At 43.5% G+C, this 17,075-nt stretch overlaps 1 protein-coding gene across 1 annotated transcript; it reads right to left on the bottom strand.

The window, feature by feature from the left end:
* Positions 1-3,875: 3,875 nt before the first annotated feature.
* Positions 3,876-10,927, bottom strand: LOC106593228 (ATP-dependent DNA helicase Q4-like). The gene is made up of 9 exons (XM_045709306.2): positions 10,649-10,927; positions 10,231-10,368; positions 9,705-10,050; positions 9,380-9,509; positions 7,347-7,513; positions 7,003-7,165; positions 6,513-6,681; positions 6,100-6,208; positions 3,876-4,207 (listed from the first exon to the last, which is right to left on the bottom strand). The coding sequence occupies exons 1-9, from the start codon at positions 10,925-10,927 to the stop codon at positions 4,086-4,088; spliced, it is 1,623 nt and encodes a 540-aa protein (XP_045565262.2). The 3' UTR covers positions 3,876-4,085.
* Between the last annotated feature and the right edge of the window lie 6,148 nt (positions 10,928-17,075).

Here is a 17,075-nt window from a genome sequence, read left to right as displayed (position 1 = left end):
TCCAAAATCACCTGTCTTCAATGTACACTCAGCATCAGCTGACATAATGGCAAGAGTTATGTCAATAAGACATGTTGCTAGGAATACAGGCAAAATATTTGTGCCAACTGATTTCACTTACATCCTCAATGGTGACCAATACCCTGATGATGAGCCTTCCCTGCTCTCTCTCCAGTGGTGAATATATCTAATATATTAGCTAACATTCCCATATATTAAATATTGTGTATTGGGAAAATGAATAAACATGTAACAAAGAATTACTGACAGTGTAGAAACAAAACAAATAATACACATTTCTACAGAACCTTTTTGTAAAACATGTATACTAATACATGAATTGAAGGATATATTTTGAGAAACAACCAACACAGTTTAGGACATTTATTGATGAATCAATTCAGAGGCCCCATTCTCCATGTATAACCATTCTGTGGAATAAAAGTACTTTCCATGGACATCATTCAACATATGCTCTGACCGTGTGACTGGATGATTGGGTTTCATATTTAAAGGCCAATAGTTTTTCCTGACCATGGCTAAGAGAAACTCCGGGCCCTACCCACAATGATTAATGGACTGATGACTTCACTCTACACCACATCAGTGACTGGGCCAGGTGAGGCTGGTCTGGCAGAACTACCAAACACATCCTTGTGTCAATGGTCAGCAGGAAATGAGGGGGAGATCACCCATCTCCAAGTCAACATGAAGCTGTTTGAAGGGTCTTTAGATGTAAGCATGAACATCCAAATCAGGTACTCAAAGTTGGCCTACAGTAGTTTGCCACCTATGTCACTTTGAACATATTTGGATGAAATAACATCATGTTCAGCAGGGTTGTGCACAGACCTTTGGTGGGGCAGGGTCAGCAGGGTTGGCACAGACCTTTGGTGGGGCAGGGTCAGCAGGGTTGGCACAGACCTTTGGTGGGGCAGGGTCAGCAGGGTTGTGCACAGACCTTTGGTGGGGCAGGGTCAGCAGGGTTGGCACAGACCTTTGGTGGGGCAGGGTCAGCAGGGTTGGCACAGACCTTTGGTGGGGCAGGGTCAGCAGGGTTGGCACAGACCTTTGGTGGGGCAGGGTCAGCAGGGTTGTGCACAGACCTTTGGTGGGGCAGGGTCAGCAGGGTTGGCACAGACCTTTGGTGGGGCAGGGTCAGCAGGGTTGGCACAGACCTTTGGTGGGGCAGGGTCAGCAGGGTTGGCACAGACCTTTGGTGGGGCAGGGTCAGCAGGGTTGGCACAGACCTTTGGTGGGGCAGGGTCAGCAGGGTTGGCACAGACCTTTGGTGGGGCAGGGTCAGCAGGGTTGGCACAGACCTTTGGTGGGGCAGGGTCAGCAGGGTTGGCACAGACCTTTGGTGGGGCAGGGTCAGCAGGGTTGGCACAGACCTTTGGTGGGGCAGGGTCAGCAGGGTTGGCACAGACCTTTGGTGGGGCAGGTGCTGAAAGTGAAAAAATGCCTCCCCTCCCCTTCATTTAATTCATGAAAAATAATGTTCTACTGCTCCTGTAGACAATTCTCCATATAATTATTTTTTTATAAATAACATTCCTTAATTCTCTGCAAAAACACATTCATCACACATTGTAGGCTAAGCAAGCTAGAAGCGCAGATGAAAGAGAGTTTGTTATAAGGATATTTGCTACAGGTGGAAATCATTTAAAACAATGTTTTATTATACATTTTGCAGGATGAAATCTCTTGAGATGCACCATCTCGTTTTCAAGAGTGTCCCCCCAAAAAATGAAAAAATATGACAGGTCTGAGATACAGTATCTTGCTCATTCAGGTGAAATAGAATTGGGTTAGTTTATGACAAAGTTCATCCTCTCTCTCAGCTGTTTAAAAAGTCCATCTACACCTCTTCCTTAAGCCTGTACAAAGAAACAGCCAAACATATCTTGTTATCTAGGCCAACACAGTTTAATCAGACATACAATACCTGGAACAAAACCTCCCAGGAGGCAGTAGTCTCTCTCACTGCTCTTATACTGAACATCAGACATATGCACAGATAGGGCTCTAAGGGTGCTGGAGCACTGGCTGTTCTGCCTTCCTATGAAAATAGTGCCACTTTTTTGGTACTAATTACTTTTTATTTAAATGTCTCTTTTCTCTGTTGTAACTTTAAAATGCAACAAATTGCCCAAAAAACATTTAGCGCCATCAGGACGTGGCCGGTGACACCGTTTCTTGAAAGGCCCATAACTTGGAAACTTGACTGCTGACATACAATACATTTTAGAACTGTATCAAGAGGACTAATGAAAACAATTCCAAAAGATAATGTTTTAAACCTATAGGGGAACTCCACTCAAAAACTATCCAAAATCTTAACTTTGAACATTGGACATTTGGATAAATGTCTATTCTGCAGTGAGAGAGCTTATTGAGATGAGAGTATTAATGCTCACGAATGAATTCTCTGTTATGCAATTGTTAATTGGATCTGAAGTTGTAGTTTTTTTTGTAGTTGGGAGAAACAAAGAAATATGCTAATTGCATCAAAAAAAATATTACATTTGGAAATATACTTAAGTAGCAACAGCTTGAAAATATTGATTATGGTATGTTATTGTAACAAAACAATAGAGTTACAAAATGTCTGTATTGTAAATTCAAATCAACTTAAAAGACACGCTCCAGTACTTTGGAAACGAGTATTTTTTTAAACCTCCTGCTTTGGGCTGGATGTGTCAATGTGTAGTTCATACATGCATAATCTATGAGCAGAATTACTGTTTTGCCACAAAATCCCTAGATTGAAAGAGACTTTTCTGGAAAGTGTGCCGCGCCATTGTCTTGCATGTCAACATTTCCCCCCACGTGGGCCAACCCCCTACGCAGTGGTGGACATCTCCAGTCCTCTGGGGCCTGATTGGTGTCACACTTCTTCTCCATCCCCAGTAAACACAGCTGATTAATCAAATGACATTCTAAACTGAAGATCATGATTAGGTGATTATTGGAGTCAGGTGTGTTAGCTGGAGAAAAACTGCCACCAATCAGGCCCTCGAGGACTGGAATTGCCCATCCCTGCACCTAGAGGATCACCTCTGACCTGTATCAGCAAGATACTGTATACTGAATCTGTCACCTGTCAGCCTTAAATTAGAGCGTGACATCACATTATCAAAAGAACACAGTAATCTGATAAATGTTAAAACATTTTTTTTTTTTAAATGACATTAACATTATAACACATTCTGATTCACATTTTGCCACGACAATTCCCCATAGACAATATTATAATTTCCTATTTCTAATGTTTTGTTTCATAGATAACCCTCTCCCGTACAACAAGGTTGCCAGGGACAGCAAGCAATTGAAGATAGCTCTCCATACAGTGAATGCATGCTACCTGACAAAGTTCAGTCGACTAAGAGATAAGGTTTATTATCTTGAGTTATAAAAATAAAAAAATACAGCTGTACAACTTCTCAAATGGTCATTATTCTTTTCAGATAATAAAATAAACATACACATTGAGAAACAGACACCTCACAAGTCCTCAACTGGCAGGTTCATTAAATAGTACCCGTAAAACACCAGTCTCAACGTCAACAGTGAAGAGGTGACTCCGGGATGCTGGCCTTCTAGGCAGAGTGGCAAAGAAAAAGCCATATCTCTGACTGGCCAATAAAAAGGAAAGATTAAGATGGGCATAAGAACACAGGCACTGGACAGAGGAACTCTGCCTAGAACTCTGTGACCCCAAACTTTTGAACGGTAGTGTAGCTACTAAAATAATGCACTGCACTTGACCCATACTGTAAAACTCAGTCAACCATTGACTGAAAACCTTTTTCAACCTTCAAAGTGTCCTGAGCATACAAAAGTTTTAATAACATCAAGCACTTACCCTTACGTTGCATTCAAAATATATTTTATTAAATGGGCATACAAAGAACATTACATGAAATGTACAGTATACCAAACAAACAAAAAATAGAGAAACCATAAAACAGCCATTTATAAATAATAAAAGAATGTGTTAATGGATGCAACTGAGGTAAGATTTCTTTAAATGTTTTACATTATTTACTTCTTTTTCTTTTTTAGATAGAGTAGGTATTACATCACTTGAATCGAATGATCTCCTGAATAGCAATGCGCATGATTTCATTAAAATCAAACTGGATGTATTTTCTCCAGTATCTCTTGTCCCTGCCGAAGGTCTGAGCTGGGTAACATGGACTTCCTGGAAACAAAAGATAGAGGGTGTTCCAGTTGACTTACTAACACTATAGAGGGTGTTCCAGTTGACTTACTAACGCTATAGAGGGTGTTCCAGTTGACTTACTAACGCTATAGAGTGTGTTCCAGTTGACTTACTAACGCTATAGAGGGTGTTCCAGTTGACTTACTAACGCTATAGAGTGTGTTCCAGTTGACTTACTAACGCTATAGAGGGTGTTCCAGTTGACTTACTAACGCTATAGAGGGTGTTCCAGTTGACTTACTAACGCTATAGAGTGTGTTCCAGTTGACTTACTAACGCTATAGAGGGTGTTCCAGTTGACTTACTAACGCTATAGAGGGTGTTCCAGTTGACTTACTAACGCTATAGAGGGTGTTCCAGTTGACTTACTAACACTATAGAGGGTGTTCCAGTTGACTTACTAACACTATAGAGGGTGTTCCAGTTGACTTACTAACACTATAGAGGGTGTTCCAGTTGACTTACTAACGCTATAGAGGGTGTTCCAGTTGACTTACTAACGCTATAGAGGGTGTTCCAGTTGACTTACTAACACTATAGAGGGTGTTCCAGTTGACTTACTAACACTATAGAGGGTGTTCCAGTTGACTTACTAACACTATAGAGGGTGTTCCAGTTGACTTACTAACACTATAGAGGGTGTTCCAGTTGACTTACTAACACTATAGAGGGTGTTCCAGTTGACTTACTAACACTATAGAGGGTGTTCCAGTTGACTTACTAACACTATAGAGGGTGTTCCAGTTGACTTACTAACACTATAGAGGGTGTTCCAGTTGACTTACTAAAGCGGCTTTCCAAAATCAAGTCTTATTTCAACTTGGCAGTGTAAATATAGCAGCCATTGTTTATAGGTTTCAGTGACCAGCCAGAGGAAAATACTATCCCTCCTCCGGGGATAGGTACTCAGTGTAAAGCCAATTAGTACACACCTGGGCCCACTAATTGACTTGGTGTCTCCCTCTATATAGGTGTGCCAGGAGATGAGCTCGAGGTGGATTGGGAGAAGACACGGGGACCTGTGAGGACGTCAGACTTTCCTACTGAAAGTGTCTTCATCTGATGCACCTTGGCTCTATGGGTATTGATAGAGGGAAGCATTCCCCCTCTAAATATGACTTGGAGACGATAGTCTAAAGACAAGGGGAGCCGTCTGTTGTTTTTTGGCCACGGCCTTTTGGTCTGCTGCTTAGTTTATGTACTTTTTTCTTTATGCCGTTTCAGCGTTGGACGCTACCTTGTACTGGAACTATTTTGTTAGGCGAAAGAAATCCCATTTAGAGACAATCCAAAAGGAACCAGAACCACTGCCTCCAGTCTTTTCATTTCATGCCTCTCTCACCTGTGTTAAGGTGTTTCAGACTAGCTGATCCGTCACACCAAATAAACTTTTATCTACCCCCCCTCTGTATCACACCCTCACACTGAAAACATGTCTACAATCAATAGGTTAGACAGAGAAATTAAATATCACACTGTATACTCTTAGGCCTACACTATTGTACCGTAGCTATGACTCAGCCACAAAGTTGGTTCCAGTCAAGTCTTTGGCCACGTTTGAGTGGGTCAAGCAAAAACACTAAATGATTGAACCTCCTGCAATGGCTTCAGGGTGCAGTGGACTGCATGACCTTAGATCATGTAGGCTCAAGTCGGACAATTTAATCCCCATAATGTAACACTGATTGAAAATCAATGATCATCACTGACTGCATAAAAGTGACTGGCACAACTGGGCCCATACAGTTCAGACACATGGCACTAAGCAAGCCACCCCCCTAGTGACAAGAAGCCAGCATACTATATTATTAGACACTGAAGTAGTTCTGGGCGTTTGCAAAATAAAACATTTTAAAAATGGGAAAACTTACCAATTCCAAAGAATATTCTAGCGACGGCTCTGCCAGAGAACTTCTCATCACTGCGGTTGCCCAGGAAACTCTGAATATCTGCTCTGATCTGACCCTCGAAGTCCTTCATCTGAAGACCAACAAAACCCATCAGAATCACCTTTATTGGCATAGTACATTTACCAGGCAGAAGTCTGACCTGGTGAAATGATACAGTAAAAACAGAACAATTACACGTAGGACAGACAATATAAAGTAGAAATATTGTAAACTCACTACGTTACTCTAAATGGGAAAGTCCTGTTCTTACCAGATTCAGCTCTATTAGGTCATTCATTATAAAAGGTACTTTATTACAGTTAGAATTCGCTAAAGGATTTAGTTTCACTTACATTTGGTAAAAACCATCAGGGAATTTTAGGAGAGAGACGAACCTTGCATTTCAACAACACCTCCTCCTCATCATCCTTCTCCTCCTGGAACTTCCTGCTCAGGTCCAGTTCTCTCCTCTTGTCAAAGTAATCCCCCAGAAGCCCTTTCAGCTTCAGGCTTCGGCTCTCGTCCAGCTTGTCCGTGCAGAAACTGCAGCTCTTGTATGCGACGCTGCAGAGAGAGAGAGACATACAGTGTGGCAGAACTCAATGCAGGCAGAGACCTTTCCAAGTAAAGAGTAATACACATGTATGTCACCTGAAAGACATACAGTAGCATATACTAATCTAGAAATGTCTTATAAATATCAATGTCTTAAACATACTTCAAGCACCATTGGGTTAACAGCTCCAATAATAGCCCTACAAAGCCATGAAACTCTGGTAACCAGGATTTTCCTCTACGGTCACATTTGTTGCTATAATACTGTTGGAGAGTAACCTAGTGTTGGTATGAGTTCTGAATACTGGTGTAGTGTAGGTTGGTGCTGACCTGCGGAAGGCCTTGAAGCAGGCTTTGAGCTGGTACAGTTTGGTCCTCTCCTGGGCCACCACCCTGCCATGCAGGAACTCACACACCCGGTCCATCTCATCTGGGGTCAAGTCACCGTAGGAACGGAAGTAGAAGGACAGGTTGGAGAACTCCACCAAGACTCCTGGAGAAGACAGGAGATGTATGATATGGAGATCGGGAATGTATAATTATCTCTCTTTTATCCAAATCTAAACACACACACACTTTAAATTCTGTACGAAATAATATTATATTTGTAATCATACCCATCTCTGACAATGCTCCACTGTAGTTTGCATTTTTTTTAAACTATAAAAGCACACCTCTGTTAGTGGCCCACTGTAGTTGTCGGAGGCCTCTCTTCACCAGACCCAGCTGCCAGCCCATAGTGTCTGCCACCTCCACCACGTCAAAGTCCACCGAATCACAGGTCTCCACTCGCTCCCCTGCCAGCCGTTTCCGGGCTAACACTACGGCAACAGGTGGGCAGCTGCCAATCAGACGACACATATCCATCATCACAACACCGACTCCACCCCTCAACATACAGTACCAGTCAAAAGTTTGGACACACCTACTCATTCAAGGGTTTTTCTTTATTTTAACTATTTTCTACATTATAGAATAAAGACATCAAAACTATGAAATAACACATGGAATCATGTAGTAACCAAAAAAAGTGTTAGATTTTAGATTCTTCACAGTAGCCACCCGTTGCCTTGATAACAGCTTTGTACACTCTTGGCATTCTCTCAACCATCTTCATGAGGTAGTCACCTGGAATGCATTTCAATTAACAGGTGTGCCTTGTTAAAAGTTAAAAAGGAAAGACATTCCACAAATTAACACATTTGAGCTAATCAGTTGTGTTGTGACAAGGTAGGGGGATATACAGAAGATAGCCCTATTTGGTAAAAGACCAAGTCCATATTATGGCAAGAACAGCTCAAATAAGCAAAGAGAAACAACAGTCCATCATTACTTTAAGACATGAAGGTCAGTCAATCCAGAACATTAAGAACTTTGAAAGTTTATTCAAGTGCAGTCGCAAAAACCATCAAGCGCTATGATGAAACTGGCTCTTACGAGGACCGCCAAAGGAAAGGAAGACCCAGAGTTCTCTGCTGCAGAGGAGAAGTTCATTAGAGTTACCAGCTTCATAAATTGCAGCCCAAATAAATGCTTCACAGAGTTCAAGTAACAGACACATCAACAGTTCAGAGGAGACTGCATGAATCAGGCCTTCATGGTCGAATTGCTGTAAAGAAACCACTACTAAAGGACACCAATAAGAAGAGACTTAGTTGGGCCAAGAAACACAAGCAATGGACATTAGAGCAGTGGGAATCTGTCCTTTGGTCTGAAGAGTCAAACATTTTGTTGGTTCCAACCGCCGTCTTTGTCAGATGCTGAGTAAGAGAATGGATGATCTCTGCATGTGTGGTTCCCACCGTGAAGCATGGAGGAGGTGGTGTGATGGTGTGTGGGTGCTTTGCTGGTGACATTGTCAGTGATTTATTTAGAATTCAAAGCACACTTAACCAGCATGGCTACCACAACATGCAGCGATACGCCATCCCATCTGGTTTGATGGGAAGCAGAGTGATGGAGTGCTGCATCAGATGACCTGGCCTCCACAATCACCCGACCTCAACCCAATTGAGATGGTTTGGGATGAGTTGGACAGCAGAGTGAAGGAAAAGCAGGCAACAAATGCTCAGCATATGTGGGAACTCCTTTAAAACGGTTGGAAAAACATTCCAGGTGAAGCTGGTTGAGGGAATGCCAAGAGTGTGCAAAGCTGTCATCTAGGCAAAGGGCGGCTACGTTGAAGAATGTAAAATGTAAAATATATTTTGATTTGTTTAACACTTTTTTGGTTACTACATGATTTCATACATATTATTTCATAGTTTTGATGTCTTTAATATTATTCTACAATGTAGAAAATAGTCAAAATAAAGAAAAATCCTTGAATGAATAGGTTTGTCCAAACTTTTGACTGGTACTGTAAACATTACTTACTTACACCAAAACAGTTTAAGCACATTGTAAACATTAGTCATCTATTGCCTGTACATGAAAACACCAAACCGATCACATGTCCCACTGCCTTTACTGGACCAAAATAACATCAGGAGTATGAAATACACACCTACATATAAAAACACAACCTAGCAAACAGCTAAACAGTCTACTGTAACAGTCTACTGTAACAGTCTACTGTAACAGTCTACTGTAACAGTCTACTGTAACAGACTGGCCAGGTGTTGAGATTGACTTTGCAGAACTTGTCGAATAAGAAAACTTTTAAACATGTTTTTTCTATGACCCTGGTTTTGTGATGTTGTCCTACATTTTGGTGAGTTTGCGGAGTTGATGCGGGCCGTTGTAACAGACCATCTTACAGGTGGAGAGGGTGGGGTGGAGCAGCTCTACCCACTGTTGAGGGTGCAGCTCCAGGTAGCACAGCAGAGTCTCCAAACCTGACACACAGTGATATAACTTCAATCACTTTAAGTCGATTGTAAAATACAGTCTGATATCTGAAGAAAAGGCAGGAGACTCAATCTGAATTAAAAGTGTGATCTCATTCTAATTATATATTTACGGTTTTCTGATCCTTGAGTCAACTACCAAGTGACAGAAAATACTTGTGTCCAGTATAGTGAGGTACCTACCTTCCTCAGTGATGTCCAGGCCTTCCACAGTGTCCTGCATAGATATGGCCCTCTCATGGGTGTGACACACCCTAGTCGTGGGCCAATCCTCACCTCCCCCGGTCTGCTCCTCCTCTTCGCCCTCCCCTCTCTGGGGAAATGGAACACTTGACTCTGGTGGGTGTTCCTGCTCCCTGTCCAGTGGTTGAAAAGTTGATACATCCTCAGTAGGAACTTTGGCCTGTTCCAACTGCTGGACAGGGGTGTTCTGACCAGTCTCCGTTGTGTGTTCCGGTGTTTCAACTGGGTTCTCATCACAGGTGTCCATCAGTTCCATCATCTCGGAGTCGTCAACCTCCTCCTGAGTCTAAGACATGATTAGAATTGAAAAAAAATACTGTTTGGTTTGTGCCTGCTACATCTTGATAAAACAACTGTTAATCCTAAACCTTGAGGTACACGTAATGGCCATAGGCTGTTAATGTCCGATGATTGTAGACCGAGAGAAGGGAAGAAAAAGTTGAATATGTAAGTATACCAACATTACCCTGGCTAAGTCCTGCTGTTTCTGGTGGATCTGTCTGCACTTGCAGGGAGGAAACACCTTCTGCACTATCTTCTTCACAGTATAGTGGTCCACTGTATCCGCATAGATGTGCCTCCGCAACTCATGCAGGTCCCCTCCCTACAACACCAGGCAAGAACGTAGGATTAATCAACATAATGAGCATACACATCATATGTCTTGGCACTCTATTGAATAATACATAGATTTATTTGTGAATAACCTAATAATTCGAACAAAAGTATTGTTGCACAGCCACTGTACACTACTCACCAAGTATCAATTCATCACTTAACTATTACTTACTAGACGTTGTCATCAAAACACATTTGAATTTGGATGAAAAGTAAATAAACACTATGAAATAAATAACGACTGAAAAGGTGAGAGGAGACAGAACCTCAGGATCCAGGAAGAGATGACAGTGGGCTGGTACCCCGTCTCTCCCTGCCCTCCCGATCTCCTGCACGTAGCTCTCAAAGCTCTTGGGCATGTTGTAGTGCACGATGCCGCGCACGTCCGACTTGTCCAGGCCCATGCCGAAGGCTACCACCCACACTGCCACCCTGCTCTTCCCACTGCCACACTGCTCTTCCCACTGCCACCCTGCTCTTCCCACTGCCACACTGCTCTTCCCACTGCCACCCTGCTCTTCCCACTGCAACACTACTCTTCTCATTGCCACCCTGCTCTTCCCACTGCCACCCTGCCCTTCCCACTGCAACACTGCTCTTCCCACTGCCACACTGCTCTTCCCACTGCCACCCTGCTCTTCCCACTGCCACCCTGCTCTTCCCACTGCCACCCTGCCCTTCCCACTGCAACACTACTCTTCTCATTGCCACCCTGCTCTTCCCCTCTACTCTGTACTGTCTGTGGAGGACTATACCTTACAAACTGTACACCACAGGGGGGCACCTTCATTGGAGAGGAGGGGCTCAGGGTAATGGTTGGAGTGGAATTAGTGGAATGCTATCAAATACACCAAACACATACATGATGCCATTATATTGGCTTCGTTCCAGATATTATTATGAGCCTTCCTCCCCTCAGCAGCCTCCACTGCTGCCCACTACCATAATCCATATCACTACACAATGAGGCTATTTGAATCACTGCAGAATAATGACAGTAAACTACCAGCCTCAACACTGAACCAAGGAGTGTATTCACTAGGAACCAAACAGAACTTCAGAATAATGACAGTAAACTACCAGCCTCAACACTGAACCAAGGAGTGTATTCACTAGGAACCAAACAGAACTTCAGAATAATGACAGTAAACTACCAGCCTCAACACTGAACCAAGGAGTGTATTCACTAGGAACCAAACAGAACTTCAGAATAATGACAGTAAACTACCAGCCTCAACACTGAACCAAGGAGTGTATTCACTAGGAACCAAACAGAACTTCAGAATAATGACAGTAAACTACCCAGCCTCAACACTGAACCAAGGAGTGTATTCACTAGGAACCAAACAGAACTTCAGAATAATGACAGTAAACTACCCAGCCTCAACACTGAACCAAGGAGTGTATTCACTAGGAACCAAACAGAACTTCAGAATAATGACAGTAAACTACCCAGCCTCAACACTGAACCAAGGAGTGTATTCACTAGGAACCAAACAGAACTTCAGAATAATGACAGTAAACTACCCAGCCTCAACACTGAACCAAGGAGTGTATTCACTAGGAACCAAACAGAACTTCAGAATAATGACAGTAAACTACCAGCCTCAACACTGAACCAAGGAGTACATTCACTAGGAACCAAACAGAACTTCAGAATAATGACAGTAAACTACCAGCCTCAACACTGAACCAAGGAGTGTATTCACTAGGAACCAAACAGAACTTCAGAATAATGACAGTAAACTACCAGCCTCAACACTGAACCAAGGAGTGTATTCACTAGGAACCAAACAGAACTTCAGAATAATGACAGTAAACTACCAGCCTCAACACTGAACCAAGGAGTGCATTCACTAGGAACCAAACAGAACTTCAGAATAATGACAGTAAACTACCAGCCTCAACACTGAACCAAGGAGTGTATTCACTAGGAACCAAACAGAACTTCAGAATAATGACAGTAAACTACCAGCCCACCAAATCAACTTCACAGACAATCATTTAGTACCAAACCTACAAGGTCCTTGACTCTGGACAAAGACGATGGAGAATACTGTAGTGTGGCTGCCACTGTTAGTGATCAGAGCGAGGACGACACAGCCTTAAAGACTAAGGCTTCAGCACTGTCCAGGCCCCTGTCCAGGCCCCCTGTCCAGGCCCCCTGTCCAGCAGGCATTCATCTTCATGTGTTAGCATCATCAGCCTCAGCACACACACACACACACACACACACACACACACACACACACACACACACACACACACACACACACACACACACACACACACACACACACACACACACACACACACACACACACACACACACACACACACACACACACACCACACAGAGGGAGTACAGGAGAGGGCTGAGAACGCACCCTTGTGGGGACCTAGTGTTGAGGATCAGCGGGGTGGAGATGTTGTTACCTACCCTCACCACCTGGGGGCGGCCCGTCAGGAAGTCCAGGACCCAGTTGCACAGGGCGGGGTCGAGACCCAGGGTCTCGAGTTTGGAGGGTACTATGGTATTAAATGCTGAGCTGTAGTCGATGAACAGCATTCTTACATAGGTATTCCTCTTGTCCAGATAGATGGGTTAGGGCAGTGTGCAGTGTGATGGCGATTGCGTCGTCTGTGGACCTATTGGGTCGGTAAGCAAATTGGAGTGGGTCTAGGGTGTCAGGTAGGGTGGAGGTGATATGGTCCTTGACTAGTCTCTCAAAGCACTTCATGATGACGGAAGTGAGTGCTACAGGGCGGTAGTCATTTAGCTCAGTTATCTTAGCTTTCTTGGGAACAGGAACAATGGTGGCCCTCTTGAAGCATGTGGGGACAGCAGACTGGGATAAGGTTTGATTGAATATGTCTGTAAACACACCAGCCAGCTGGTCTGCGCATCCTCTGAGGACGTGGCCGGGGATGCCGTTTGGGCCTGCAGCCTTGCGAGGGTTGACACGTTTAAATGTTTTACTCACGTTGGCTGCAGTGAAGGAGAGGCCGCAGGTTTTAGTGGTGGGCCGTGTTATTGGCACTGTATTGTCCTCAAAGCGAGCAAAAAACTTGTTTAGTCTGTCTGGGAGCAAGGCATCGTGATCCGCGACGGGGCTGATTTTTCTTTTGTAGTCCGTGATTGACTGTAGACCCTGCCACATACCTCTCATGTCTGAGCTGTTGAATTGCGACTCCACTTTGTCTCTGTACTGACGCTTAGCTTGTTTGATTGCCTTGCAGAGGGAATAGCTACACTGTTTATATTCGGTCATGTTTCTGGTCACTTTGCCCTGATTAAAAGCAGTGGTTCGCGGGTTCAGTTTTGAGCGAATGCTGCCATCAATCCATGGTTTCTGGTTGGGGAATGTTTTAATAGACGCTGTTGGTACGACATCACCGATGCACTTGTTAATGAACTCGCACACCGAGTCAGCGTATTCGTCAATGTTGTTGTTCGCAGCAATGCGGAACATATCCCAGTCCACGTGATCGAAGCAATATTGAAGCGTGGAATCCGATTGGTCGGACCAGCGTTGAACAGACCTGAGGGCGGGAGCTTCCTGTTTTAGTTTCTGTCTATAGGCTGGGAGCAACAAAATGGAGTCGTGGTCAGCTTTTCCAAAGGGAGGGCGGGGAAGGGCCTTATATGCGTCGCGGAAGTTAGAATAACAGTGGTCTAGGGTTTTGCCCGCCCTGGTAGCACAACCGATATGCTGATAGAATTTGGGGAGCCTTGTTTTCAGATTAGCCTTCTTAAAATCCCCGGCTACAATAAATGCAGCCTCAGGATATGTGGTTTCCAGTTTACATAGAGTCCATTGAAGTTCTTTCAGGGCTGTCGATGTGTCTGCTTGGGGGGGATATACACGGCTGTGATTATAATGGAAGAGAATTCTCTTGGTAGATAATGTGGTCAGCATTTGATAGTGAGGAATTCAGGTGAACAAAATGACTTGAGTTCCTGTATGTTGTTATGATCACACCACGTCTCGTTAATCATAAGGCATACACCCCCGCCCTTCTCCTTACCAGAGAGATGCTTGTTTCTGTCGGCGCGATGCATGAAGAAACCAGGTGGCTGTACCGACTCAGTCTCGAGTGAGCCATGTTTCCGTGAAACATAGAAAGTTACAGTCTCGGATGTCTCTCTGGAATGCTACCCTTGCTCGGATTTCGTCTACCTTGTTGTCAAGAGACTGGACATTGGCGAGTAGTATGCTCGGGAGCGGTGCGCGATGTGCCCGTCTACGGAGCCTGACCAGAAGACCTTTCCGTCTGCCCCTTCTGCGGCGCCGTTGTTTTGGGTCGCCGGCTGGGATCCGATCCATTGTCCTGGGTGGTAGGCCAAACAGAGGATCCGCTTCTGGAAAGTCGTATTTCTGGTCGTAATGTTGGTGAGTTGACGTTGCTCTTATATCCAATAGTTCCTCCCGACTGTATGTAATAAAACCTAAGATTACCTGGGGTAACAATGTAAGAAATAACACATAAAAAAGCAAAATACTGCATAGTTTCCTAGGAACGCGAAGCGAGGTGGCCATCTTTGTCGGCAACGGAAGTGTAGTGCCAGCAAAGCCACTACACAACAATAAACAATACATTAATTTCACTATAATGGTGACAAAGAGTGCTCACAAACTGCTAGGGCCTACATAAAGCTGTCTCGACAGCAGTGTCCCAAAAGCAGTCCCAACACCTTACCACTTCTACACCTGGCTATCAGCAGAGCCTTGACTGGCAGTGAAGCAGTTCATTCAGCCTCATTTACTGCCTTTTAAAAAAACATTGCTGATATGGCTGACTTGCTTAAACAAATGTAGTTTCTACTAACAATTGAGATGTACAAACTATGGCATAAGGGTACGACAAGCGGATAAGAGGCAATCTGTAATTTCGATTAAGACATCAATGGGCGAGCTAGGACGGACGTAGTCAATATAACTATTTGTTAAGCACTTTGAAATATACAGCGACATAATTCAGAACATGGGCCGTTCTTACAGCGTTCTCCCTGTACACCGAGTCAGAAATGTAGGATAAATAAAGAGGGCATATAAGCAGACAATGAAAGCTCTTACAATATTCAATTATTACATTTCTCTAAAACAGGTTATAGGCTACATATGCACCACCAAGTCAGAAAAGTAGGCAAAATTAAGAGGGTGAGGCACATGGGCAGTTTACTACACAACATACACTTAGTATTACTTTCTTAGCTAGAGTATACATATCTCCCTGGCATATTACATCATTTATGCAGAAGGATAAAATACCTTTTTTGGACTCGTTGTGCTGTGCTCACTTGAACAAGAAGGTGGCACGGCGGTCCTTCGTGAGCAAATGTTGTCATCAAAGTCTGGCATTCTCTGGACTTACGGTGCTTCCAAAACAACTGGGAACTTGGAGAAAAAAAATCTGGTCGAATCATGATGACGTCAGTGATCTTCAGGTCGTAGCTCTAGAAAAGGCTGACTTCCCGATTTACAATTCCGAGTTGGATGACCATCCAAAATGTTTTTTTCCCAGTCGGAGCTCATTTTTTCCCCGAGTTCCCAGTTGTCTTGAACTCACTGAAGTCAGATTTCCCAGTTCCGAGTAACAGTTGTTTTGAGGGCGGCAGAAATTATGCTGGATTGACAGTATGGCCAATGTTGAATGTCTATCATTTTAAGCTTTGAAAAGAGATCCTTAAACCCAGACTTGGGACCGGACACCCACTCCACTGAATAGCAGGCTAGTGATTGTTTTGCAATGCTTGCAGTTAGCCACTGATTCCTTCAAAACCACTCATTGTTGAATTTGTGATTTCCAACTTGTTGTGTAATGTTCATGTGCAATGGCCGATGAGCACCGATACATTTTATCTATTGTTTGTCTTCATTATTTATCTTAATTTGACAAGGATTAAAAAGGATTTGCCAGTTGATTGTCGACTTCCTTCATGATGATGTATGCTAGCTAAGATTTTGAAAGTATGATGTTGACATGATCAGTCCAATCAAAGCTACAGTACATATAACGTGATTTGACTTTCTCACATTTCATCTGTGGCCAATGACCTTGAGTCTTCTTGGATGGGCACTTCTAATTTAACTCTATGGCAGCACCCAAGGGGCTTGAATTTTCAAGGTCTACCCTTAGATTTGGCGGTGACATAGTGTCCCCATGAGTGACAGAACACTGAGCCAATCACGGCGTAACTAGAAAACATTACCAATCCCTATGCTCCGTATTTTCTGCTGGCTGTCCCACCACCACAGAAAGCACTGAGCTAGGCTGAAACACCTGCATTTTGGAGCTGCCTTACTCAAGAAAGCAAAATTAGACTTATGTGCCACCAATCCCACATGAGGCTTTATTAACTCAATTATTTGTATATATTTTTTACCTTGTTTGCAAACTGATATGTGACACGTATTAATGCCAAAATAACATGCAAAACAGGCTCTTTTTTTGTCTGCCCCACCTGCCCTGAATGACGGGTCGCCACTGGGGTCTATGAATAAATGAATTGGTGCTTTCTAGAGAAGACTGGCAGGCGTACCTCATGAAGCTGGTAGAGAATGCAAAGCTGTCATCAAGGCAAAGGGTGGCTACTTTGAAGAATCTAAAATATATTTTGATTTGTTTAACACTTTTTTGGTTACTACATGATTCCATGTGTTATTTCATAGTTTTGATGTCTTCACTATT

The sequence above is a fragment of the Salmo salar genome, chromosome 27 (assembly GCF_965601325.2).
Source record: "Salmo salar chromosome 27, fSalSal1, whole genome shotgun sequence".
Lineage (NCBI taxonomy): Eukaryota > Metazoa > Chordata > Actinopteri > Salmoniformes > Salmonidae > Salmo > Salmo salar.
This window is presented reverse-complemented; position numbering and strand designations above follow the sequence as displayed.

Coding starts and splice junctions, on each gene's coding strand:
- LOC106593228 (XM_045709306.2), bottom strand. CDS start 10,927: ATGAGAAGAGTAGTGTTGCAGTGGGAAGAGCAGGGTGGCAGTGGGAAG. Junction 10,369..10,648: donor ATCTCTTCCTGGATCCTGAG/GTTCTGTCTCCT, acceptor CTGGTGTTGTAG/GGAGGGGACCTGCATGAGTT. Junction 6,209..6,512: donor AGGTGTTGTTGAAATGCAAG/GTTCGTCTCTCT, acceptor GTTGGTCTTCAG/ATGAAGGACTTCGAGGGTCA.